This window comes from Zeus faber, assembly GCF_960531495.2.
Source record: "Zeus faber genome assembly, chromosome: 6".
NCBI classification, from domain to species: Eukaryota; Metazoa; Chordata; class Actinopteri; order Zeiformes; family Zeidae; genus Zeus; species Zeus faber.
This window is the reverse complement of record NC_137201.1, coordinates 24,460,191-24,484,271: the sequence shown is the minus strand read 5'-3', so window position 1 is coordinate 24,484,271 and position 24,081 is coordinate 24,460,191. Positions and strand designations below refer to the sequence as shown.

Sequence of the window (24,081 nt, the reverse complement as noted above, 5' to 3'; positions counted from 1 at the left end):
TTTGTTAATTCCTTGTGTCAATTGTGTTTTTTTATCACCAGTCAATCAAAGGTTATGATTTGAAATGTGAGTGTTGGGTTTTTTGCTGCCTATGGCACCATATTTACGTTGCGAGTCTTTCTTGTGGAAGTAGGCTATTCACCAAGATCCCGCACGTAATTATGGAGAGATTTTTGTCATTGAAACAACTCTGAATGAGTTTACTTATAAACAGCCGACTTACTAAGAAAATTTAGGTTTTAAAGCGGGCTTGGGCTCGGACAGAATGTACACATGCTCGTGTCGGGCTGATTTTCTTGGGCCTGATCTAAGCTCTAGTGTGCACGTGCTGTGCTATTCACAGACATAGGAAAGAAAATAGAAAATTTATACGTAGTGGGCTGTATTGATATTGTGGTGGGCCGCCACAAATAAATCAATGTATGGGAAAACAGTGCCGTGCATAAGGGGAAAGAGTAATTGTCTCGCGTCATCTGATGGGCCTTTATACTGATCACACTATTTAGAGCGAATATCGGCCGATCACAATCGGTGGCCGATCCATCGCAGCACCCTTACTATAAAACATTACTCAAGTTCATATTTAAAGAATAAATTACACAAATTGCCCAAATAAAACCTTGCTAAAAATGTCTTTGATCAATCAGAAAGCATGTCACACACCTCTCTGTTTAACTGGTCTTCCAGATTCATCTTACTGCCTTGAAGGTTCGTAACCAAGTCTTCTAAACGGCCTCTGACCTGAGGAAATATTAAAGAGAAATGTTTGAGAAGATGATACAGCTTGGTAAGGTTTCAAAATTACACATTTCTGTGAGGTGAGGAAAGTGCTAAGAAACGAATCAAACATAAAGAAGGCGCTCATCAGTGCTTGAAGTGGTTCCGTGCATCATGCAGCTCTATATACTGACAGGACAAAAGGCTCTCACACACCAAGTTCATGCTAGACGAAAGAAAAACACATGAGGGGAAACCATCACCTGGAAAACCCAAAGCCGTACAGGTGGGTCAAGCATTCTGTATATCTGTAGTCCCGCTGAACCGGACAGTTAGTCTAGGTTGATTTTCTATGTTGCAAAATGTGACACCTCCAACAATTGAAATTGAAAAGGATTTTTTGAGAGGTTAACCCACACGGAGAGACTACGCCTAGATCTGAAATACAAACCCCGCTTCCAGGACAGTCAGATGGCTGTGAAAAAACATTAAACACCTTGTAACAAAGCTAAAATGAGTAAATGGTAGAAATAACTGCTAAACAGCTGATGCGGTTCTTCACATTTATCCATTTTGAGTTGCGTCAATGCAGAACTGACACAGAACACCGCTGATATTTTGAGTAAAATAAGTGAGATGCTTGTTGGTTAAGTGTCACCTACCACACCTGCCTCCTGGGCTCCTTTTTGGAGAGCATCAATCTTGTTCGCCTGTTGCTTGGCAGCAGCCTCCAGCCTTGCGTTCTCTATTTCCAGCCTAATAGGATGAGACACCGACACTCAGAGCAACCACCCCCGACTCAAATATTTGTCGCATGCCTAACCTTGTACCATGTGCAGTGAAAGGCCGAAAGGCTGCGCCAGGCATAGCCGAGAATAAAGACTTATATACAGTGCGCAGAGAAATAAATACACTATTTACAGCTGTACAGTTTACGTAGATGTTCAGATTTGAAATTTGAATGCAAAAAGAAATGCGACCATGCACAAATACACGGCCTCACATTTTTACCTCTTTTCCAAATTTTTGTAAAATATTTTATTTTGGTCGATATTTCTTCAATTTGTATATTTTTACTTGAAACTATCCATGTGCATTGTTGAGAAATTTCACAAAGCATAAGCATCTCAGCGCAAACATGACACTTGCTGTAATGTTTTACGTTGACGACGGATTTTATAATAACCTGCCCCATTTTGCAATCTTGAATGAAATACATAAAGTTTTCTTTATTTTGTAAAACCCAAGACCTAAAGTGGTGGTTATGACATATTGTGGGTGATAACTTTCTATGATTCATAAGTAATAATTCAATTCAATTCACACCAAAATTGCTTTCTTCATTTATATCAAGTATCACACTTGTAGTACTGGTACTACTTGTGTAGTTCACTAGACAAAACCTGTTATGGTTTGTATCCAAGATGTTTATGGCAAAATTCAGCAATTCATTACAAACCGTCGGTGCACATTTGTAAAAGGTCAAAAGATGAACGAACGGGAGAAGTCAAGGAGGAGACACCTTGAGTAAGAGCGGGTGTATGTACCTCTGCACAGCGTCCTCCAGCTGTTTGAGGGTGGCGTCGGAGCCGGTGGTTGCCGACAGCGCCTCCTGTAGCCTCTGAGCGGCGCTGCTAAGCTCCCTCTCCCTCTCGTCCAGCGTTCCCTTCAGGAGGTTGATGCGCCGCTCGGCCTGAACGTACTGGTCTTCACTCTCTTCCAGCTACAGGACGGACAGACCGTCCCACAGGTCAGAGGTCGCCAGCTCGGTTAGAGCGTATAGTCCAACTAAACCCGAGCTCAGACTACACAACTTTAGCCCCGACTTGGCTGCTGGGGGGCGGGTTTTTGAGATCGGCGACACCCCCCGGGACCTTTGTGCTGTGAGACGATGGCGCCCCCGGCTGATCCGCCGCCCCCGCCCAAATAGATCCATCTGTAAGGGGATGCCCGTGCGTCTTCACGTTTTCTTACCTTCCCCCTGAGTCTCTCCATGTCCTTGAGGAGCCGCATCTTCTCCTCCTCCAGGTCGTTGCGGTATCGAGTGTTGACTTCCAGCGAGGCTTCACTCATGGAGAGCTTCTTCAGCGAGTCTGCGAGCTCCTGCTGCAGCTGCCGTATACTGACCTGGGATGGGGGGAGGGTCCACATGGTGGTTCAAAAATAATACAAATTTTCTCCGGGAATTCCGTATTTCAAGGTGTTTTAGATGACGTGAACTCATCATTTCTCACACATTTATTACATCACTTAAGATAACACCCCAGGGGGATTCTTTATAATTACGTTTTTTATTACACTTTTATTAATCCCCACAAGATTAATAAAAGTTTTAAAATATATAAATAATTTGTAATTACAGGTACTTTGTTACTTTCTACCACAGGTTAAGACCGACGGAAAGTGAGCACAGAAGCAAAACATGCCGCTGGAGGAGAGAGGTCGTCTAATCCTCTTTACCTCCTTTCCCCGCCCCTCACCTCTCTGCTGTTCCTTTCCTCCTCCAGCTTGTAGACTTGCTCTCTGAGTTCAGCCGCCTTGCTGGCCAGCTCCTTGCTCCTTTCCTCCACCAGCTGCACCCTCTCCTCGCAGTCCAAGCGCAGTTTGGACACAATGTCGCCAAAGCGCTCCTGTGCGTCCGTCACAGCGCGCTCCTTGGCCACGCCTTTGTTCTGCACCTCCTCCAGCTGCTGCCGCAGCAGCATGGCCTCGCTCTGCGCGTGGGCCAGCCGCTCCTGCGTGGCCTCTTGGCGGGCACCGCTACGCGTGGCCAGTTCCTTCTCCGACCGCAAGGCCGCCTCCAGCTCCTGGGCGCGAGCGGCCGCCTGGTCCTTCTCGCGCTGGAGGCTCTCCAGCAGCAGGCTCTTCTCCGTCAGATGCAGTGTCGCCCGGTGAACCTCGTTCTCCATGCTGTTTGCGCGGTGCTCCGCCTTGGACAGCTTCTGGGACAGGCTGCTGGTGGCCTCGCGCTGACTGGACACATGGTCTGGAAAGGAGGAGTCACTCAAGATCAAACCACAAACTGGAGCCATATCGTGTTGCACATCTAACCACATAATCAATACAAATTAGACACACTGAGCTGTAGGTTGTTTTTTTAATATATATATATTCTTGTGTTTCCCTAAGAATTGTGAGGGAATCATTTAAATTCTAATTGAGCTAGGCTTGGGCGATCGTGTAAAATTCCAATCGCGATATACGATTTTATCGGGGGAACGTGCGTGCACACGGTGGGAGTCGCCCGTGCATAGCACGTTATGTAATGTGGCAAATGCGGTCTCTATTTCTTTTCTATTTCTATTTTTTATTTACAAGTAAATTATTTACACAAAAAACAGTTTTTACTAAATTAAGTCCCATAGCAACGGAAAGCAACGGGGAGACGTGCGTCCCGACAGTGGGGATGTATGGGTTTTCTTTGGAACAGTACCGAGTAGGGACTTGGACAGTCCCTTAACTCAGATATGTTTCAAAATAGAGTTTCATACATGTAGGAAAAAACACTAAAATAAATAGATTTCAAATAAAAAGACAGGCACGGGAGCCGGCACACACGGATGTCTGGAGGAGAAACCAAAAAAAAAAATCTTTTAAAAAACGAAGGAAGTCGATCATCGATAAGACAATTTAATCGTAAATCGGCCCAAGCCTAAATCGAGCAAATTGTGATTCTCATTTAATCCACAACCGTGCAGCCCTTGTTGGCTAGCAATTAAGCAGAAAATATAATTACACCACCTACTCCTCACTGAAAACCTATTTTCTGGAACAATTTGTATTCTGACAGAGTAGAATTACATAAAATAGGATGAAATAGTATTCTCTGTTATGTGAAAGACCAACGTTTCAATGTTTACCAAAGTTGAAGAGTCGGGGTGACTAAATCTCACTACCAACTCCACTGATTGATCTAACATGATATTCATCCTCCTCCTTACTGGTGTATTTGTCTTTCACGCGCTGATGCTCCTCCTTCTCTCTGAGCAGGGCTTTCTCCGCATCTGTGCGCTCTGCCTGGCAGCGCTCGGCCTCCTGCAGTGCCCCAGCCAGCCGGGCTCGTGCCGACTCCACCTCCATGTCCAGCGTCTCGCGGGCCTGCCGCTCGTGCTCCAGACGCCCAGTGGCGACGACCAACTCCGACTTCACGGTGTTCAGCTGGCTGTTGTACTGGAAGATAGTCTGGGCGAGGGCCTCCTCGCCGAGTCGGAGGTCACGGCGAGCGTCCTCCAGCCGCTCCTTGAGGGCCTCCACCTCCTCGCTGAGGCGGCTCTCCTCCAGGGTGTTGTTGGTGCGGGAGTGATCAAACTCAGTCTTCAGGATGCTCCGCTCCTCTTGCAGGGCGGCGATCTGCTGGAGCAGCTCCTTCTCACGGTCACTGGCCTCGGTGAGTTGAGATAAAGCCTGCAGACGGCAGGATGGAAATGAAAGCCATGGCTCAGATTTCCCAGTCTGTGGCGTCCAGTATATAGAAAAGGCTGCACTGCTGTGAGAATGAAACCACCTACTAACTACATGAGGGGTGAGTATAAAACAGGGATAAAGTTCCAAAAAATCAGAACTATTCCTTTAAGGCTAGTTATGGGCAAAAAAAATAATAAAAATACAAAATAAAACACTTTTCTTTTTAAAAGTGCTGAAGGTGGAGGCCGACCTCATTGCTTCTGGAGATGCTCCTCCTGCTCTCCTCCTCAATCTCTAGCTGCCGGCGGAGGTGACTGCTGAGCAGATTTTCTTGCAGGGCTCGGGCGCTGCGCTCCTGGGTGAGCAGCCGCTGAGTCTCATTGCGATCCTCTTCCAGCTGGATCAACGTTATGCACATCAGGAAAAACATTGTTTTTGACTAAACATGCAAGGGTAAATATCTTACAACATCACTTGAAACTAGTTTTCATTAAAAACTAGTTTTCATTAAAACTTAATGAGAAAAAAAAAAAAAAAAAAAATTGGTTTTCTTATCTTTTTGGCTGTCAATTTACCGCGTTCATTTTGTTAATTAATGATAAAAAAAATAACACAATTAATACATTTCCCCCTCACCCCGTGATGGGCAGGTTACACCTGCACAATGCCCGCGCAAAGCGCTGATCGCTGAAATATCTTCATTTGGGGGCAGTTCCCAGCAAATATTGATATATGCCATTATTCGTGATTAATTTGATGAACTAAATATATAATTAATTTGATTACATTTTTAATCAATTGGCAGCCCTATTGCCCTATGGAATTTCTGAGGATTACTTGAGGTAAATTGGATAAGAAAGCCATACATTTAACATACGCTTGGACACATAACAATAACAAGCTTTATTTATTCAGGAAGTGTCAAGTGAAAATACATGCCAGGCCAAGCTCGTGCATTTTAACGTGCAGGTTTAAATTTCATGAGCTTGACATCGCCGCTATGTGAGCACAAGCTGGATCATTTGTGATGCAGCAATACTCAAATAATTGTACGATAAAGACTAAAAAGGAGTTAGAATTATGCTGTAATTCAACTACTCGGCCATTTTTAAAACTAAGCTCAAACAATAAAGAGAGAAAGCCCTAAAAAGGTTGAAGAACAAACCTGCTTCATGTTGTTAACCAGCGTCCTCATCTCCAGCTCTACGTTCCTGAGGGTGAGCTCCACCTTCTGTCGCTCCTCCACCTCCCCCTGCTGCTGCACCTCCATCCTCCTCAGCTTCTCCCTGCTGCTGTTGTACATCATGGTGGCATTGCGACGGTTCTCCTGCTCCTGTTTCAGCTGGAAACTGGAATGGGCCCAAAGGGCGGATGGCGCGTTCAAAAAAATGTCCGATGTTCAGCTTGAACAAACCGAAACGTCGACAGGCAAAAGCACGAGACGGAGGGAAGAGGAGGAGGAGGAGGGAAAGAAAAGTGGACGAGGCCAAACCAGGACAGGAGGTTCCGTTAAGGAACCCTCTGTCCCAAATCGTCCCCTCGTTCTCACCCAATGCTCTAACCCCTAAGCCACCTCATCAATAGCAAATTTGATCGATATTGAACTGAATCGTGAAGCTTTGTGTCTCTGAATCGATTCGAAAGATCCTACCCGATACCCACCCCTATTATTAAGTCCGCAAAATTTATGTTTAGTAAATGCGAAACCATTGTATGCTCGAATAGTATTTGGAAAATACCAGTATGACGTACATAAAATGTCATAGCTGGTGGTACTTGTACTCCCCTCCTCCCTCAGCCCTTCTGCCCCTCGTGTCCCTCTGCTGCCGTTTCATAACAAGAACAGCGCTCCAAAGCAGTGGCTAGATCTTTAAGCAGCAGGGGAGACGGGTCCTCACTTGAGGTTGTTCACTTCGGTCTGCAGCTCCAACTGGTGGCTCTCCAGGGCCGACTTCATGCCTTCCACTTCCTCCAGAGTACTCCTCAGCTCGCCGCGCTCCAACTCCAGCTGGCTCAACTTGTCGGCCAGGTGCCCGTGGCGACTCCTCAACTTCTGGATGGAGTGCTCGTACTCGTGGAAGATGTTTTGCAGCTTCACCATGCTCCTAGAGTCTGAGAGATGACGCGGGTAGGGTTATTGGTAAGGGAAGTCATAGCAAAATTGACTTTTTTTTTTTTTTTGCGCTGAGGTGCAACCTCTGTCTCTCTCTATGTCATAGAAAAAGCTCTTTCAAAGCTGCACATACCAAAGGTAGCGGAGTCCAGCTTTTGGATGAGCAGGGAGGCGTGGTGATAGCCTGACATGGGAAAGTCTGTGTCATCTGTGGCTGTGTCGGACGACTGGGTGAGCTCGTCAAAGTCTTCTGCGGTCTCAATTTCCACAGGGTTCTTAATTCAGGGAAAAATGTCAAACAAAGACCTCAGCATTTTAGGTGTCATTTATCAGATACACAAGGTAGAGACACACAGTCCAAGCCCGAGTTTGTGCGAATCGATAAAAGACAAATCCACTAAATAAAAATGTAGCAGAGGAAGGACAGTGATTTTTACCTCATCGTTCTGCTCAGGCCCTGGTGAAGACCTAGCACAAGACAAAGACAGGACAAAATGAAAGGTGTTGATTGTGAAATTAAAAACAATGATTGGCATCGGGTTATTTTAAATTAATCCGGTATAGAATTGCCAAAAAAGTGAAGCCATGCACCCAAAATTGACACTTTGAAAGTTTGGCACAAAAATGACACATCAAAAGTTTTCCTTTAATGAGACAATCTACTCTTAAAACAACTGATTCTTTTGGAGATAAGTGGGGACATTTATCTCCAAAAGAATCGAAGGTAAGTCATCAAAATATATATATAAATATTTTTACTAATGCCATGATTTTATTCAGATTCCTTACAGCTATCTTGCACTTATAGCTGGTGGAATTTAGAAACAGGAGCTCATGCACTTAGGCTGGAGGTTGCTCCAACAGTTGACGTATGCTTTGATTGTAGCCCCTCATATAAGTCGCTTTGGACAAAAGCATCTGATAAATGAATAAACGTAATGAAAAAGAAGGAAACTTAGTCCTTCAAACAATTGATGAGGTCCTGATTATATCCTGCCACAGATGAGCGCGATGGGACTTGTTCAGGAAAAAAAGGACATTGATTACAAAGAGCAGAGTACTGGAAACGCAGCATAGTGCGTATACCTTCCTTCATCATCTGACGCCTCACTTATAGTGCTATCCTCAAACACAGACAGGGGGTCTCCGTTAACGCGGGCGGGGGTCTGAGGGGCTCTGCTGCTTCGCGCCCCTCTGACCAACTCCAACTGTGGGGTCCCCTCTACTGCCCTCCCCTCACGCCTGTCCTTACTGGGGGTCTGCTGGAGGGGGGCTTGTAGTAGCACCGGTGCCCAGTTGACACTATGGAAAGCAATACACTGGGTGGTGAATGGTGAAGCCCGTAACATTCTACACCTAAGCCTGCGGTCGAGCAGGGCCTCAGCACAAAAACAATCAAAACTGCTTCCTCATTTAGGTTTAAAGCAGCACCTCAGGAAGAGCAGCAAACTGATGGAATATCATTAGCTCACTGACTTACTCTCTCATTCCTTATTTCAGAAGACGTGAAACAAGTCATTACCACTACATTACAATTTCTCTCCTAAACCAGTGAGTGAGAATGTCTGCATTATAAACCAGCAGGGTTATTTCATAAAGTGGTCCAAATATGGAACTATTGTCTTTACAAATCCCTTTTTGAATTCACAAAACCCGCCAACTCTTTAAAGGTAGGACACCAAGTTTTGTAGCATGAAGCAAAAATATTGAGTTGGTAGACCCACATCATGCAGTGTTTCTCACATGGGGGTACTTTGGGGTACTCCAACTCTCTACGAATGCCACTGAAGGGGGTACCCTGCTGAAAAAAGATCTAAGAGGGGGTACACTACTTAAAAAGTTTGAAAACCACCAATGTAGCGTATACAACAAAGAGTGGAGTTGTTCATGTAAAACTAGTCAACCAAAGGTTAAATAAAACAATTACTGTAAACTTATACAACTTAAAGGCATTTTGAAAAAACATTTTTAGTCTATAGACCTCTGATAAACAATAACCAGCTTGAGTGACAGAGTCTAAAAGTTGCGTGCGTACCTCTTTAGACTTCTAGACTGCAGGCCTTGGGTCATGCTTTCATCTGCTGTGGCTCCATTTCTGCCATCATGCTCCTCTAGACTTCCCGAACTAGTTTCGAGTTTCTCAGACTCCATGACTTCCTCTGGAGCTCTTCTAGCATCCCATGAAGCACTGGGTTTTTGCTCTGCCGTTTCGGTTTTACCTTTTTCAAACTTAAAAAGAAAAAAAAAAGAAAAAGAAAAAGGAATAATGATTGATGCTCCCGTTTTCAGGGATGAAGTAATGGGAGGCAGATTTTGGTCAGCCCTTAAAATGTGTTTTTGAACAGGTATACTGTATAATGCCATACACAATTCAGTGTCACCCCTCCCTTTCGGGAGACCTAACACCTAAGTGCGGTTACTCCGTCAATTACACAGAGATTATTTGCACTATGTACACTCACAATAACATCACTATATTATCACGTAGATACACATCACACTATGGACGGACGAGTATCACAATTTGGATATTCAATGTAATTCACAACCAAATTGCCCCAAAAACACAGCATTTAAAAGGCTGGATTTTTTTTCATGGAGTGAAATCCCATAATAATGGCGAATACTAGAGACTACATACAAAACAACATGCAGAAAACAGACCAAAACACGATCCCAAAAGAGCTTCTTTCATATGAAAGAAGAGCCTTAACCATGGCAAATTCAGCAAATGCAAACTAGTGCACCAAAATGAAACTTGCACGCATGACAGACTAGAAAAAAATAAAACCAAAAACACACTATAAAATGAGATGAAGGATGGCCATGTGGTTTTGAACAGTATTCCAACTAGACTACAAATTTGAACAAAGGCCCAAAGGTTCCTAGTTCTCTTCTGTGTAGCAGCAGAGAATGTTGACGTCACAAAAAAAAAAAAATAAATAAAAATAAAAATAGACCAATTTTGACGAAGATATACAGTATGCTATTGATAAATCAGACAAAATGTTTATGTTGAAATTAAGAACTCAGAAATTATAATTCAAGACTACTTTGTTTTAAAGGTCTAATACTTGTAAAACTGAATGCAAGACATTTCAAGACTGTCAGTTTGGGCCTCCTCTCATTTCATTATGAAATGAAAACAGAATAGAGAGAAACAGGCGATCTAGAAAGGGCACTACGAGAGGAGAGGCGAGGCGCGGCCATCCGTTTTTTGGCAAGTCCAGGAACACAACCCTCAGGATCCCTACCTCCTGTCCAAACCTCTGCACGTCCTCTTCCATCTCCTCGCCTGAAACACCCGTGCTAAGATGAGCAGGCGGTGCAAACTCCTCAGATTCTTCCCCGGAACCAGTGGTGCTTCTCACCGCGGTGTTTTCTAAAAAGGATTTGTCGACCTCCATCTTCATCTCTGGCTCGGGTCTGGCCTCCTTCTCGAAGGACGGACCTAGGCTGCCGTTGTCAGACAGGAGTGCCGCACGGCGATCTTTATAGGTTTTGGTCGGGTCATCGGGGACATTTGAAGGTCCCCGTGTGACGGAGATCTCCGGAGAGAGATCTCCGGAGAGAGCGCTCGGTCCGAGGGGATCCGGGTCTGCACCGTCACACCGTGGCGGCTCGCAGGCCCGAGTCTGACGCTCTAGGGGAGAGTTCTCGGCTGACTCGCTGGCTGAGTCGTCCAGTCCAGACTCCCTCTGCTCATGTATGGTCAGCAGCGCTGGGCTCCTGGGCCTGGCCCTGGCCGTCGGCCGCACTATCGGCTCCCCTTCCTCTTCGTCACTCGATGCTTCATCTCCGGGGAGATATTCTCCTTTGGTCTGCTCTTCTAGAGGGCAACTGCTGAGTGGAGCTAGCTTCTCCTTCAGCTCACTAGCTACATCCTTGAAAGTGGACGTGGCCTCTTTTTTCTCCACCTCCACCCACAGCTTTTCATATATTTTCTCCCAGGGTAGTTTGTCAGCTGACCCGTGCTGTTCTTTGGGACGTTCAGAAGGTCTAAATGTGTCAGAGCTGCTTGGGGTGTTTGGTACTGACGCAGATGCATTCAATTCATTTTGTCTCTCCTTTGATGGCATGAGTGTGGTAGACAACAAAATGCACAAAGACAAAGAAATTACACAAACCAAGTTTTTACATAAATAAAAAAAAAAAAAAAAAAAAAAAAAAAAAAGACCTACGACTCAAATTGATCCAAATGAAACAAACAAATGTTCACAAGTGTGGAAGCTGTGCACTATGTAGTTCTTATCAATTCATATTTCTCATAGAATCTTTATACAAAGACTTTTTTTTTTTTTTATATCTCGGAAAATCAAGCAAAAGCTCTCCGATTTGGCACAACATAAATACCTTCATATATAGATGTCACAATTTTGTACAAAGATTGTTTGATTTACATAGAGAAACAGTTCAACACAAAAGGCAGAGCAGTGAAATTAATCACTTATTCGGCATTGGAGGATGAGATATGAAAGGGTACATTTTCAACAGTGAGTCACCATTTGAAGTAGTACCTTGGGCTCCAGACTGCTCCTACTGCCCCTTGCCGTTGGAGGAGGCTGGTCGACAGGAGAACCTGCAGGGACACAGGAAACAGGCGGCGTTAAACCAGAACAGAGGGCATGTGTACACAAATAGTACTGCTTAATGAGCCGCAGGGTGCCTTACCCCTTTGTACCACAGTCTGAGTCTCGGGTATATTTGGCTGCAGATTGTCTGTTTGAGCTGGACTGGAAGGAGAGGTTACATGGTCTGAATCCCAATCAGACTCTGAAAGAAGAGGATTTAAAAGTTGTCAGCTACCAGAGTTATTCTAGGCATTTTTAATAAAATGTAAGAATGATCTTTGGACAAATCATCTTTCTCTTGCTTATTAAATACAGTATTGTAGGTAATATTTTGTGCAGGGCAGAAGCTAGTTTTAGGTAGAAGCAGGGAAGGTTATGAACTAGATGATTATTTGAATTGGTATTATAACAGTTTTCTCACTGGAATAAATCTAAAAAGTATTGTTTTTGTTCGCAGAACTTTGGACCGGTGAGTGCAAGGATTTTCTTGGATTTCTCTGTACAGGTGAGAAGAAAGTGGGTTGGTGAGTTGAATCAGCATCTTCCCTCCAGGCAGTGTAGCAGGCAAGTGGAAATGATGTTGAAATTAACCCCATGAATCAAATTTAACAATATTAAATTACTTTTAAGGTCTAATATTTGTTAAATGTAAGTGTTTCCAAGGACTCAAAACAGCCCAAACCTTCCGCTGATATGTCAGGTATAGATTAGTCTCACATTTAAAACTTCAAAGTTATATATTTAATATTTCAAATGTAAGTTAAAAAATTTTTTTTAGCTTTAATTATACTCTAAAATGGGTTCAATGACCTTGAAATAACATAATAGTTCTGTGTCTTTCCAAAGTTAATGTCAGTTTCCAATTTCCACTAAAGGCAGTTTCAAAGCAACCCAGCACACCTTTTTGAAAATACAAATTGCAGCCTCACTTATTTTAGTTTAGACTACTTCTGCACACAAACTCCAGATCCTTTCAAGAGCTTACAACAATTTCCATCCCCCCCCCCCCAAAAAAAACCCAAACACAAATGTGCTTTACCCTCCTCGCTCTCTGGCTTCAGAGGCAGGGTCTTCCTTGGCCGGGCCTGGGGGAGTGAGCGGGAGGTCAGGGAGCGTGGACTGGGCAGCGGTGAAACTCTCTTGGCAGGTGACGCCCTGACGCCCTGAAGGCTTATAGAAGCTGCCGGGGGTGGTTTCTTCTCCAGAAGAGATGGAGTGGGGGTCTCTGCCAGCTCCTCGACCCCAGGGGAGGCCACCTTCCGGCCGGGGAGGGTTCTCCGACTGGTGGTGCTGGCCGAGTCCCAGTCTGAAGCATCTGGAAGGGAAGACGGCGTAGAAATGTTAAAACAAGAGGTCTGGTGGTCTCATTTTGTGCCATAGTGTGTTGAATGTGGGTCAACGGCAGAGGTCAGCAACCTGTGGCTCCTCAACCTCTCAGTTCAGGGGTTGAAAAATAAATGAAATGTAATCTTTGAAAAAGGTAGATTGCAACATTATCCTTTGATTATTCACCTTATGCAGCCGTTATTTTGAAAAGAGAAACAAAAAAATTTAACAAAACCGCTCCAGGGCCGTATCAGATATGGCTCTCTCTCTGATGCACGGTCTTGTGAATGATACAGTGAATATAAATACGCTTTTGTCCACATGAAAGAGCTCAAATATTTGGAGCGGCTCTGTCAAAACATTATATAAAAAAAAACATTTATGTATATTCAAAAGCCTGTTCCAGTACTAAAGGTTGCCAACCCCTGGTCTGGGGGGGTTTAACTACACAACTGACGTCACAAAGACATATCTACATCCAATCAGGAAAACTCTTTATTCGTGTGCACTGACCTGCTTTTTGAGCTTCATTACAGTTTTATAAAAGAAAAAGTGACATTTCAATATTTAGTTGTGGGCTTATTTCAATACAGCCAAAATGTCGATAAGGAGACCGACTTTGGTGGAGTTTACCTTCAAGATCGTCAAGGTCACCTAGGCCGAGCTCTTCCATCAGATCTACAAAATAAGGTCAGGTGACTGGGTGAAACTAGCCTGATAACTAAAAAAAAAACTAAACATCTGTAAAAGGTTAAGGTTTCAAAATCTACCTGTCTTTCTATTAATGTCCAATACCCCTTCAAGCTTATTAAGAATAGATAGCGGTTCCCATTTTCCCTTTGCAATCTGTCAAAAAGAGGAAAAACATTAAAACATGATATAAAACATCACCTCACAGGATATCACAATTTCATAATTCATTTTCCAACCTCTTTCTGTGGAGTGCCCTCGTCACCGCCATCACTGTTGTTGCCACTGCCATCATTACTGCTGCGTGCAGCTGCAAAAGTTTCAGACGGTTAATGTATATCACTGAACTGTAATGAAGCACAAGAGTGTGTTAAAAGAGATGCAACAATGGGTGCAGTCAAGCCGGTGTGCAGTGCGTTTTGCCAGATTCCTCATGCGATGGAATGCCTGGTTTTTTAATAAACAAAATATATAGTTAACATGGAGGATGAGCATGAGCATGGTTAGGCAATACACAAGGACCATGTTCTCCTGATACAAGTTTCAGAAAGAGGTTGAATGTTAGTTTGGGAAAGCGAACGGTTTCCATCCATTTATAAAAACTTTAGGATTCCAAAAGGATTTAACAATATTTTTTAATAATTCCTCAAGTTGCTGCTACCTTGGCAAATGTGTTAGTTCAAGGATTATTGAAAATATATATTTTTTGTCAGGACGTCTACACAACAAATGGCTTAAAATAAATGACTTAAATGATGATTTAAGACCGATCTGTCAGGTTCAGCAATCTCAGACACAAGTACGCCAAGCAGATCATGGGTCCACTGAGGGAGCACGATAAGGAGACGGGGTGGAAGGTCAGGGGGGAGCGCTTCATGCACGTCATCATAATGATCGTGAAGTAATGGTGGCTCCTCTGGGATGATCAACATGCTTTCCCCGAGACCTATATGAGACGAGACAGGCATTCCTACCCACTCCCTGGCTGCCTCTTGGCCTGCCTATACTCCTCTGAGGCTCTAGAACTGTCATCCTATTGCCTTCTTCCCCTCTTAAGCAAGAGGGAATATAAAAGTCTACAAAAGAAATGTAACATGTAGGTTATATTTTTTTCAGAGATTAAAAAACCCTCCAAATACTTTGTGCAAAAAATAATAAGTAAATAAGTAAGTAAGTAAGTAAGTAAATAAATAAACAAATAAAAGAGAAGAAGAAATGAGTCACTACCAGAAGAATTAACTTAGGTCACTTTCTGAAGCATGGAATGATCGCTGGAATGATTTCAAATAAAGCAAAGCTATGACCGTTAAGACAGTTGTTTTTCGAACCCAATAATGAGAAAAAAAAAAAAAAAAAAAAAAAGAATACAATTACCTTCTCTGTTCTTCTTTTCATTGATGGATATCGTTTTGTGATCCTCTCCTTTCGTCTCATGTGTGATTTTGGGACTTTCTGAGCGCGACTGGAAAAATGAAGAAATCCCATATATGACACAAATCTATTCCTACGGGGTGTTTAAAGTAAAAAATAAAAAACAAAGAAAGAAAAAAAAATGTCGATTTTCTTTTAATTACACGAGAGATTGCACAGATCTGATACCATCATATCGAACCAATACCACCAAAAAAACACTGTATCGGAAAACGGATGATCCTCTAAAAAATCTAGCTTGAAAAATCATGGGAAGACTTTCGCGACATTGCTGTTGGGACACAACGTAAAGATTAGCAAATCGGGCTACGTGATAACAACAGTATCCCTGCATGGCCTCACATTACTATAGCAACAAGGTCGGCTGTGTGGCAATACTTCACACGAAAAGGCAGAGAAAAGCTTTTTCAGGCTACAGCTGCCCTCTGCACGTAACTGTACCTCAGAGTCCCAGGTGTCTTCTCCATCTTCTTCCTTCTCCAGGCCCAGCTCTGACAGAAAATCTAGGAAGAGAGCAAACGTCGCACACATTTTATTTGTCTTTCCGCTGAAGGTCTTGTTGTATTTTCATCCTTCACTCCTTACCCCTCTGATTGTCTTTTGATCCTTCATGGTCTTGAACACCCGATGTCGCAATATGGGAGGCTTTCTCCCCATTTTCAGGCTGATGTTCTCCAGCAGTGTCCTCTTCTTCATCATCGTCATCATTATGATCACTCTGCTCCTCATCTCCCTCAGTGAATTCCTCTTCCTGTGCGAGAATGAAAGAATAGCCGAGTGAAATATTTATCGAAATACACTTTTTATATTTTTCCATATTTTAAGTTAAAGGAAAACTCTGGTATTTTTTTTGTCCAAGCTTTTTTAATCACTGGGAGTCAAACTGAATGATTGGCATCAGAATCTTGTAAATTGATCCAGCATTGAGAGAGAAGCATCAGCCAAATTCCGTAGACAGGGGCAATCGGGCGCACCCAAGAAAAAGGTCACGACTGCCCCATTGTACTATTTACAGTATTGCAGCTTGGTGCGCAGCGGCGATTATCTCAATACTGGATCTACTTTTTAAGATTCTGATGCTGGGGTTGACTCGCAACGATCGAAAAATAGGTTTTCCTTTGAAAAATGCTTGATTAACAACCACTAGACTAACTTGCTGGAAACAATTAACAACAGCACGAAAAAACAAACAAACAAAACAAAAACTACCTACTTTTCACACTACACAGCAAGGTGTACCTGATCTACAATGTCTCCAGTGTTTCTGAATTCTGGACTTTCCCCATAAGGATTCTCTAGCTCCAGGGGCGAGTCTACATCCACTTCATCAATGTCTGTATGGGGTAACTCCTCCTCCTCCCCGTCCTTCACCTCAGTAGAGCCATATTTGCATGACTGCACTGTCTTGACGGGTTTTTTACTGTGGCCGTCTGCCGCCGTCGCCGCGGGTTCGACTCCATCTTCATCCCCTCGCGATACATAAGACGTTAATCGAGGCTCGCGCCCCTCGACCGACCCCTCCGCTTCACCTTCGCCCACACCTCCGTTTTCATTGTTGTCAGAGTCGTCACCGGTCTCGGGCACTTTGATCCTGGCGCTGGCAAAATCGTATCTCAGCTTCGGGTCCTGGCTGTCAGAATCCTCACTTTTCTCCCCGTCTAGGACAGAGCTGTTTTTTGTATTGTTAGTCGTCTCTTTTTGATTCTGGCCGCCGCCCTCGACACACTCATCCTCTAAGATCCTCGATGCAGGAGCCTCGTCTTCGTCCACCTCATCACTTTGCTTGTCGTCGTCCTGGTCACTTACACTTGCTGGCCTTGAAATTGGCAACGGCATATTCTTTGGTGTAGAAAACCTGCTCTTTACGACTTCTTCATGGTCAACATCCTTGTCTGGTCTTGCTTTGTGCACAAGGGAAATTGGGGCTGTATTCCTTTGTGACAAGCTCTCTGCCTCATCTTGGGAAGGATGTGTAGTTGTTCCTGCCTCGTAACCATTATCCTCATTCTCATCCCAACTATTATCATCAACATCATCCTCATCGTCATTTTGACGATCCACTTTTCCTACCATTTCTGCAGGCCGAGTAATTAATTCAACTTTATCTAACGCTTGGAAATTGCTCGTCTCTTCACCCTTAGGCTGTGGAGACACTGTACGGGAGACGCCCTCATTTAACGCTTTGCCATTTCCATCATTTTCCCACGAGTCGTCAGAACATGGACGCTCTTCATCCTGGTTTTCTAGGAGAGCGACATGCGTACTAGCTGACGGAAGCATTCCCTGCACAGAATGAGCAACCTTGAACACTTCGCCTTTGGTGGAGGAGGGAGCATCTTTTAAATCGTCATCATCCGAAGATGAATCCCATTTTGATTCATCGACAATCACTTTAGACGGATCCAACGAGGATTGCAAGTTTTTCACATTTGGTTTTGGCGATGTGCTTTCTGAGGGGGGAGCAGCTCCTCCTGGCCGAATGTTTGATCCTTGATCGCCACCTTCCTGATCAGAAGAATCAGTGTCCACCTTATCCTCTCCTCCACCACTGTCTGTTCCCTCTAACGAAGAGCCCCAGGATGACCGGCAGTTTGCTGGCGCATCTGAGGGATTATCTGAACGGTCGCCCCCCGAGTCCTCAAGCGACACGTTGCTCCGCTTTGCAAGTGCTGTGCTGCGACCAGGTCCCCCTTCCCCATCACCCTCGTCATCGGTGCTGTCATTCCACACGGCATCCTCAGGATCCGGCTTATCGCTACAAGAGTCACATAGATCTTCGTCATCAACATCCTCTTCATCAAAATCCTCTCTCTCAACTTGGACAGGTAAAGGGGCAGCTGCGCCATGTCGAGGTGTCACGGCGTGTCCTGATGGACCTGGATGGGATCTCATGTTCTGATCCGGTGAACAAACGCTTTCCCTCCCAAGACTGTCTTCATCATCAGAAAGCTGAGATTGGACACGAATAGCCGATACAACACAGTCGTCCTCTATATCTAGTGTCACCGGTATTGTGTGCTGTGATACATCCTTAGGGATTTCAGCCTCTGCATCAGCTCTCTGACTCACTGGAGGCTCTACGCTCTCAGCAGGACCAGGATGCACTACTTTGTCACCAGAACAGTCAATATCAGGTTCACTTTGTACATTATCAACACAAATTACCTCAAGGCCATTTAAGCCTGAGGGCTTTGGGTCATTTTCAACGCTAATAGAGTCGTCCGGGTCTGAAGCGACAACATTGTCACCCTCCTCATCCCCTTCGTCTCCTTCACTTTCCTCGTCTTCTTCACTTTCCTCGTCTTCTTCACTTTCCTCGTCATCTTCCTCATCTTCATCTTCCTCATCCTCCTCTTCCTCCTCTTCTGAGTTGTAGGTTTCTGGGCTTCCCTCCGGAGACTCCGACCTTTGATTACTACTCGAAGCCTTCTCTGACAGTTTACCCAGCTCAGCTCCACTCTCTCCTTTTCAGCATAGAAAAAAAAATAAAAAAATACGTATAGGAGAAAAAAAGAAAAAGGGGACAAGAGATGTAACACAAAAACCAAATAGCACAGTTCCAACACACGGTTACCTTTTTTGCGTTTTGGAGAGGGGTGGAAGCCATCTGGGGAGTTTTGGAGGCTAAGGAGGCGGGGAAAGGGGCTACTGGGTGATGGGGATCTTTGCTGGGAAGTAAGGCCTTAGGGAGGGAGGAGACTCTCTGGACTCTATCGCCGCTGTCAGGCTCAGACTCTGTAGTACTTGGGGATCTGTTAAGCGTTGCTAAAGGTACAGGGAAGGCAGGGATCAAAGGTTACGATGACAAATGACGCAGGGATAGTGACAAGTAAATGTAGTAAAACAATTACCAGCATTCTTTTTAGAACCAATCAGCTTCTTTAGGTTTACTTTCAGTAGTTTCTGGGTTAAAAAAAAAAGACAACAAAAAAAAAAAAAAGAAGAAAAACACGGGCAAAGACATCAGGATCACATTCGGGATCATGTCGGAATACAATCATGTAAAAGGCAGGTGGGAAACTATCTGAAAAACAGATGAAGGATTACCTTTGGGATTAGATCAAGTCCATCATCATCATCATCTTCTGATGATGGCCAATCATCGCAAGCACTTTTTGAAGCTCTACACAGTGAAGAGGAGTGTTAAAGTAAACCAAACATGTTGGTTTTCCAAAAGGCACAGAAACAACATTTTAAAGGGCTTACCTACTAACTGATTCTGATTGAGAAATGTCATCATCACCTGCAATATAGTACAGAACACTGTATTTTCACATTTCATTATTTATCGTATGGGAATTTTGAAGGAAATTCAGAACTTCACATCACAAGATTTCAAGTGTACAGACTTTAAACAAATAGGTTAACTGAATATCGTAAAATGTGGCAAAAGAAAATTCCATATGAGTACGACTATAACAATTCCGTATTAGGTCAAGAAAAGCCTGAAAAGCAAACAGCTGAATTTGAAACAAGTTATATCTACACATAATACCTCTCCCTGCTTGATTTGCTCCATGTTCTACATCCAGTGAAGAAGAATTGCATGAGGGATAAACAAAATAATCAAGGTCAAAAGTGAAGTAGTTCAACAACGACACTTTAGTCTGAATTCAAATAACTAGGCAACAATATCTGCATTATAAGGCAATTGTCTTACTGTATTTGTCAGTGGCTGGTCCTATAAGAGAGAAGCCAGCTTCTACTCTCTGGGACGGACTCTCCAACAGGGTTTTTTTCTTTATTTTGCCTGGGACTTGATGTGCAGGGGAAGGCATAGTGTTCTTCTTGGTGCCATGCTCAATGATTAAGTGGGAACAACTGAAACGGAGTTAAATTGAAAATGTCAGTGCGATTTCTTATACTTTCGTCTTCGAGACAGACTCTGCACATTATTGCATGTATCAAATTAATTTATTTTCTTCTCGAAAAACAAGACATGGGCACTGTTTAAACACCATTCCTATGGGTTAACATGCGGGAAAGGGAAAAGGAACACAGCTTACGCATGGTGTCCATTAATTATTGCATGATCGTCAGCAGACCATCCATTGCTATCCTTGAGGGTGATGTCTGCGTCGTACTGCAGGAGCAGCCGCAGCATACTGATTTGTCCATTGCCAGCAGCCATCATCAGTGGGGACCTAAAAGTTACACCGATAACGGCAACATGATAAAGTGTACATTTACAATCAAATACAATCCACTTTATTCTACCTCGGTGAAAAACAGACTTGCTTACTAAACAACTACCTTTGCCCCTGGTCCCTGATGTTTCCATCAGCGCCCTCCTTGAGGAGAAATTCGGACATCTCCACATGGTTCTCACGGACTGCCACACTTAGGGGAGTAAATCCTTCCTGAAAGCAATTCAATATTAATTGGTTGAAAGACTTAACCAGAATAGAGGCACTTCAGTATTATACTTCATGAGCATCCCATTCGCAATTACCAAACAGCAAACATAAACATTTGACACAAATATAACATAATACTGCAATATGACAGTGACGACAGTGTCTGCTCGACCCCCACGTTGATGCAACAGGGCCCAGAAAATGGGCTCTACCACACGACCCAGAGAGGCTGACCTTATTCTGGGTATTGATGTCTGCCTCATGCTCGAGAAGCAGCGTGGTAGTGGAGCTAGAAGGAATGTTCGCAGCCAAGTGGAGCGCCGCGTTGCCATTGATGTCCACCAGATTGGGATCGGCCCGATTCTCCAGCAGTATGCTCACGCAGTGCTCATGCTGACACTGCACCGCCTGCCATGATCAAGAATTAACATGAGTCTGGAGTACGGAACACAAACAAGACACGCAACGACAGACTGGACGTCCGTGTCCAATAACCCTTCATTTTACTTTAAAAGAGATAATCTCTCTCTCTCTCTCTCTCTCTCTCATCACCCAGGATTACCTTCATCAAGGGGGATCTGTTTTGATTGTCGCATAGGTTAAGCTTGGCTTTACTCTCCACCAGGAACTGAACCACTTCAGCATGTCCACCCGCACAGGCAATATGAAGTGCCGTTCTGTAACGAGAAGATTGATAATATTCAACATGCAGTTTTTCCTAAAGTTAGTGACCAGTTAAATTGATAACAAAAAAAAAAAAATAGACATTAACACCAATAACAAATATTATCTATAGCTTCACAGTCACATTTTCATTTACTTGCTGACTGTTATGATTGCTATTATTAGTGATCGTATGTTAGACACGAAATTGCTTATTTTTCAGATTTCGAACATGCATGTTAAATTCCACTAAAGTCATTTGCCCACTGAAACAATTCACTAGTTTTGATGACAGCCTGCTTACACCGTCAAGTACATCTGCCACAAAGTATTGGGACAAAAGTAACTGGATCCTTCCTTGAAACATGAGTAGAAAGGAAAAGTAGAAAAAAGTGCCCCGTAAATGATGCCAGGAAACTGTGTATGCCATTAAACACAACGGTTATTGCCGCTATTAAGAATAAACGCCAATGAGATTAAATAGTTTCTGGATGCAGTGTTTGAGGGGTGATGGGAGCATGGGCGATACACAGCTATGACATTCATCACCCAGATGGTTGAAACAATTGTATCACAGGCATCAATTTAGCAATGGGTTCAATTAGAAATGTTGGCTGGGGCCCACTTACCTGTTCTCCTTGTCCAGCTGATTGACATCGTTCTTCTTTGCAAGCTGCTTCAGCTTGGCCACATCTCCCTGCCAGGCAGCCTTGTGGACCTTCCCCAGGTCCTTTTCCTTCAGGTCATAGCCGACGGAGACCACACTGCCGCTGTCAGACGCGTTGCCGGGGAACTTCTTCTTCTTGGTGAAGTTGAATATCTTCTTCATCGTGTAGAGCCGACGGGGAACGCCACTTCATTCCCTGCGCACGGTCACATGCCGCTGCTGCTGGGCCGCGGAGGGGTTATCGCCACAGGCGGCTCTGCCATCCCTAGAAATAGGACGAGCAAAGCGGATCAGCCACCCCATGTAGAGCCGGGTCGCCCTCAGCCGAGCAGCGGATCATATTAAGACACCGAGACATTAAAAAAAAAAAAAAAAAAGATGATGTGGAGCGGAGCACCGCCTACCATCGGTCAGGAGTCGTGCACGCCGACATAGCAGAAATGACACCTAATCGCGAGCGGCGGTGCGCAGGTAAAGCCTTCTGTTGAACGGACGCTTATCCCGGCTTGTTACTATGACAACTAGAGCTGCGCTTACGTAAGTCCAAACCCGCTTTGGATTTCGATGACGAGCCGCCGCATCAAATGCAAAGCGCACCGAGCTTTTTTCCTGGTTAACTGCGTACCACCAATTTGTTTTATTTGTTATTTTTTCGATTTGTTGTATATTGCCTATGTCGTTTTTGTTTATTTATAAATGAATAGTATGCCCCCTTTTTTTTTTGTAAATGTTACGTTTATTGCATAGTACCAGCTGTATATCGCTATTTTTATTATCCCATTATTATTATTGCCTTTTATGTTGACGTGTGCTGCCGCACCACCCTCATTTCCTGTCTCTCTCTCCGTCTACATCGCATACATCGCAAGCGCGCGCGTAAGACGGGATAATCCGTTGCCCGGCAACAGAAGTGCGCCGCTCGCTTCCCGTGTCGAGCCGTCGCCTCGGTCTGGACCTCGCTGCGCCACCCACGTCGTCACTTTACGAGGCACGCAAAGCCGCCACATTTGAATCGATACCGCGAGCGGAACGCCAACTCCGCGGGCGCGGCGCGGCGCGGCGCGGTGCGGCGCGGTGCGGCGCGGCCGAGCTTCGCGCGGTTTCAGGCCGTTCCGCGCAGGAGACGCGCGACCAACGTCGTGCCGCGACGCGGGCAAACTTCACGCAGCTAACTTAAAGAGCTAACTGTTAATAAGCGAGTGTCAAGAGAAGCGCAGTGACGCGGGTAGTTCACTTGAACGTTGGGTGAATGGTGGGGAGGGTGTCGACCGAGGCCGCCGGCGCCGGGTCCACGTCCCTAATGAACGACTTAATCCGGTTCCCGTGCGGAGCGGAGACCGAACGCCGCGACGCTGGTTTTTTTCCCACCGCCGGCGGGGCGGTCGCTGCTTCCGCTCCCCGAAACACGGCGGGCTGCGGGGGGGGGGGGGGGGGGGGTGGGGGGGGGATGGGGGGGGGCGGAGCCCGCGTCGAATTACCGCCTTACCACGTGGTCGTGACGTCAGACGCTTCGACCGTCTCCCCGAAACCACCGGAACCGGAAGTTGTTGTTTTTTGGTTTTTTCTTGGAGGGGGGGGGGGGTTTGGCGGACGTTTCGGCGCGATCCCGCCGAACCGCTCCTCCGTCCCGGTTCGATCCCGAGACGCTCCCTTCGCCGTGTAAGTGGCGGTCGTTCCCAAGTGCTACGGGTTTGAAGAGGGAAAGGAGAGTAAACGGCCCCGGCCTTTTTTTTTTTTATGTTTTAAGTTGTAATTTTGAAGCTGCCCTCTGTCGTCACTTCCTGTTTACATGGCACGTTCCCATTCAGCTGGGGATTTAAAAATAAATAAAAAAAATAAAATATATATATGTATGTGATTCTTATTTAGTTATATCCTTGATTTCTGACTTCTGGGCCTTTAAGAAACTCAAAAATATCGCAAACACTTTGCACACGTCAGTCCCAGTGTGTCATTTGATACTCTATGGGTCCCATGCATGGGCGTGTCAAAATGGCCGCTTATGCCCCCCCCCCCCCTCGAAAATAAAAGAATTATCTTGACCTGTTGACTTTTTTCCAAGAAAACTCCCGAAATTCGGCACACATAGGTAACCTCACTAGACTTAGAAAGGTATATGTTTCCACCACGACTGAAACCCAA

The 24,081-nt window shown here is 44.7% G+C and overlaps 1 protein-coding gene across 1 annotated transcript in view; it reads right to left on the bottom strand.

Annotated features, from left to right (window-relative positions):
• Positions 1 to 22,101, bottom strand: part of ankrd26 (ankyrin repeat domain containing 26) — a gene marked incomplete at its 5' end in the record, with an annotated part of 37,478 nt that extends 15,377 nt beyond the window's left edge. The window contains 34 exons of the mRNA XM_080002895.1: positions 664 to 741; positions 1,169 to 1,192; positions 1,380 to 1,473; positions 2,265 to 2,440; positions 2,692 to 2,844; positions 3,198 to 3,703; positions 4,659 to 5,121; positions 5,372 to 5,518; positions 6,287 to 6,470; positions 7,020 to 7,233; positions 7,368 to 7,509; positions 7,672 to 7,702; positions 9,270 to 9,463; positions 11,752 to 11,813; positions 11,906 to 12,007; positions 12,845 to 13,120; positions 13,765 to 13,809; positions 13,902 to 13,977; positions 14,061 to 14,131; positions 14,796 to 14,897; positions 15,196 to 15,283; positions 15,694 to 15,755; positions 15,838 to 16,003; positions 18,827 to 19,017; positions 19,104 to 19,155; positions 19,300 to 19,375; positions 19,459 to 19,495; positions 19,748 to 19,774; positions 19,913 to 20,073; positions 20,259 to 20,396; positions 20,506 to 20,612; positions 20,844 to 21,017; positions 21,172 to 21,286; positions 21,902 to 22,101. Of these exons, the coding sequence (XP_079859021.1) occupies positions 664 to 741; positions 1,169 to 1,192; positions 1,380 to 1,473; positions 2,265 to 2,440; positions 2,692 to 2,844; positions 3,198 to 3,703; positions 4,659 to 5,121; positions 5,372 to 5,518; positions 6,287 to 6,470; positions 7,020 to 7,233; positions 7,368 to 7,509; positions 7,672 to 7,702; positions 9,270 to 9,463; positions 11,752 to 11,813; positions 11,906 to 12,007; positions 12,845 to 13,120; positions 13,765 to 13,809; positions 13,902 to 13,977; positions 14,061 to 14,131; positions 14,796 to 14,897; positions 15,196 to 15,283; positions 15,694 to 15,755; positions 15,838 to 16,003; positions 18,827 to 19,017; positions 19,104 to 19,155; positions 19,300 to 19,375; positions 19,459 to 19,495; positions 19,748 to 19,774; positions 19,913 to 20,073; positions 20,259 to 20,396; positions 20,506 to 20,612; positions 20,844 to 21,017; positions 21,172 to 21,286; positions 21,902 to 22,101 (4,734 nt within the window). The remainder of the gene's footprint in view (positions 1 to 663; positions 742 to 1,168; positions 1,193 to 1,379; positions 1,474 to 2,264; positions 2,441 to 2,691; positions 2,845 to 3,197; positions 3,704 to 4,658; positions 5,122 to 5,371; positions 5,519 to 6,286; positions 6,471 to 7,019; positions 7,234 to 7,367; positions 7,510 to 7,671; positions 7,703 to 9,269; positions 9,464 to 11,751; positions 11,814 to 11,905; positions 12,008 to 12,844; positions 13,121 to 13,764; positions 13,810 to 13,901; positions 13,978 to 14,060; positions 14,132 to 14,795; positions 14,898 to 15,195; positions 15,284 to 15,693; positions 15,756 to 15,837; positions 16,004 to 18,826; positions 19,018 to 19,103; positions 19,156 to 19,299; positions 19,376 to 19,458; positions 19,496 to 19,747; positions 19,775 to 19,912; positions 20,074 to 20,258; positions 20,397 to 20,505; positions 20,613 to 20,843; positions 21,018 to 21,171; positions 21,287 to 21,901) is intronic.
• Positions 22,102 to 24,081: the final 1,980 nt, after the last annotated feature.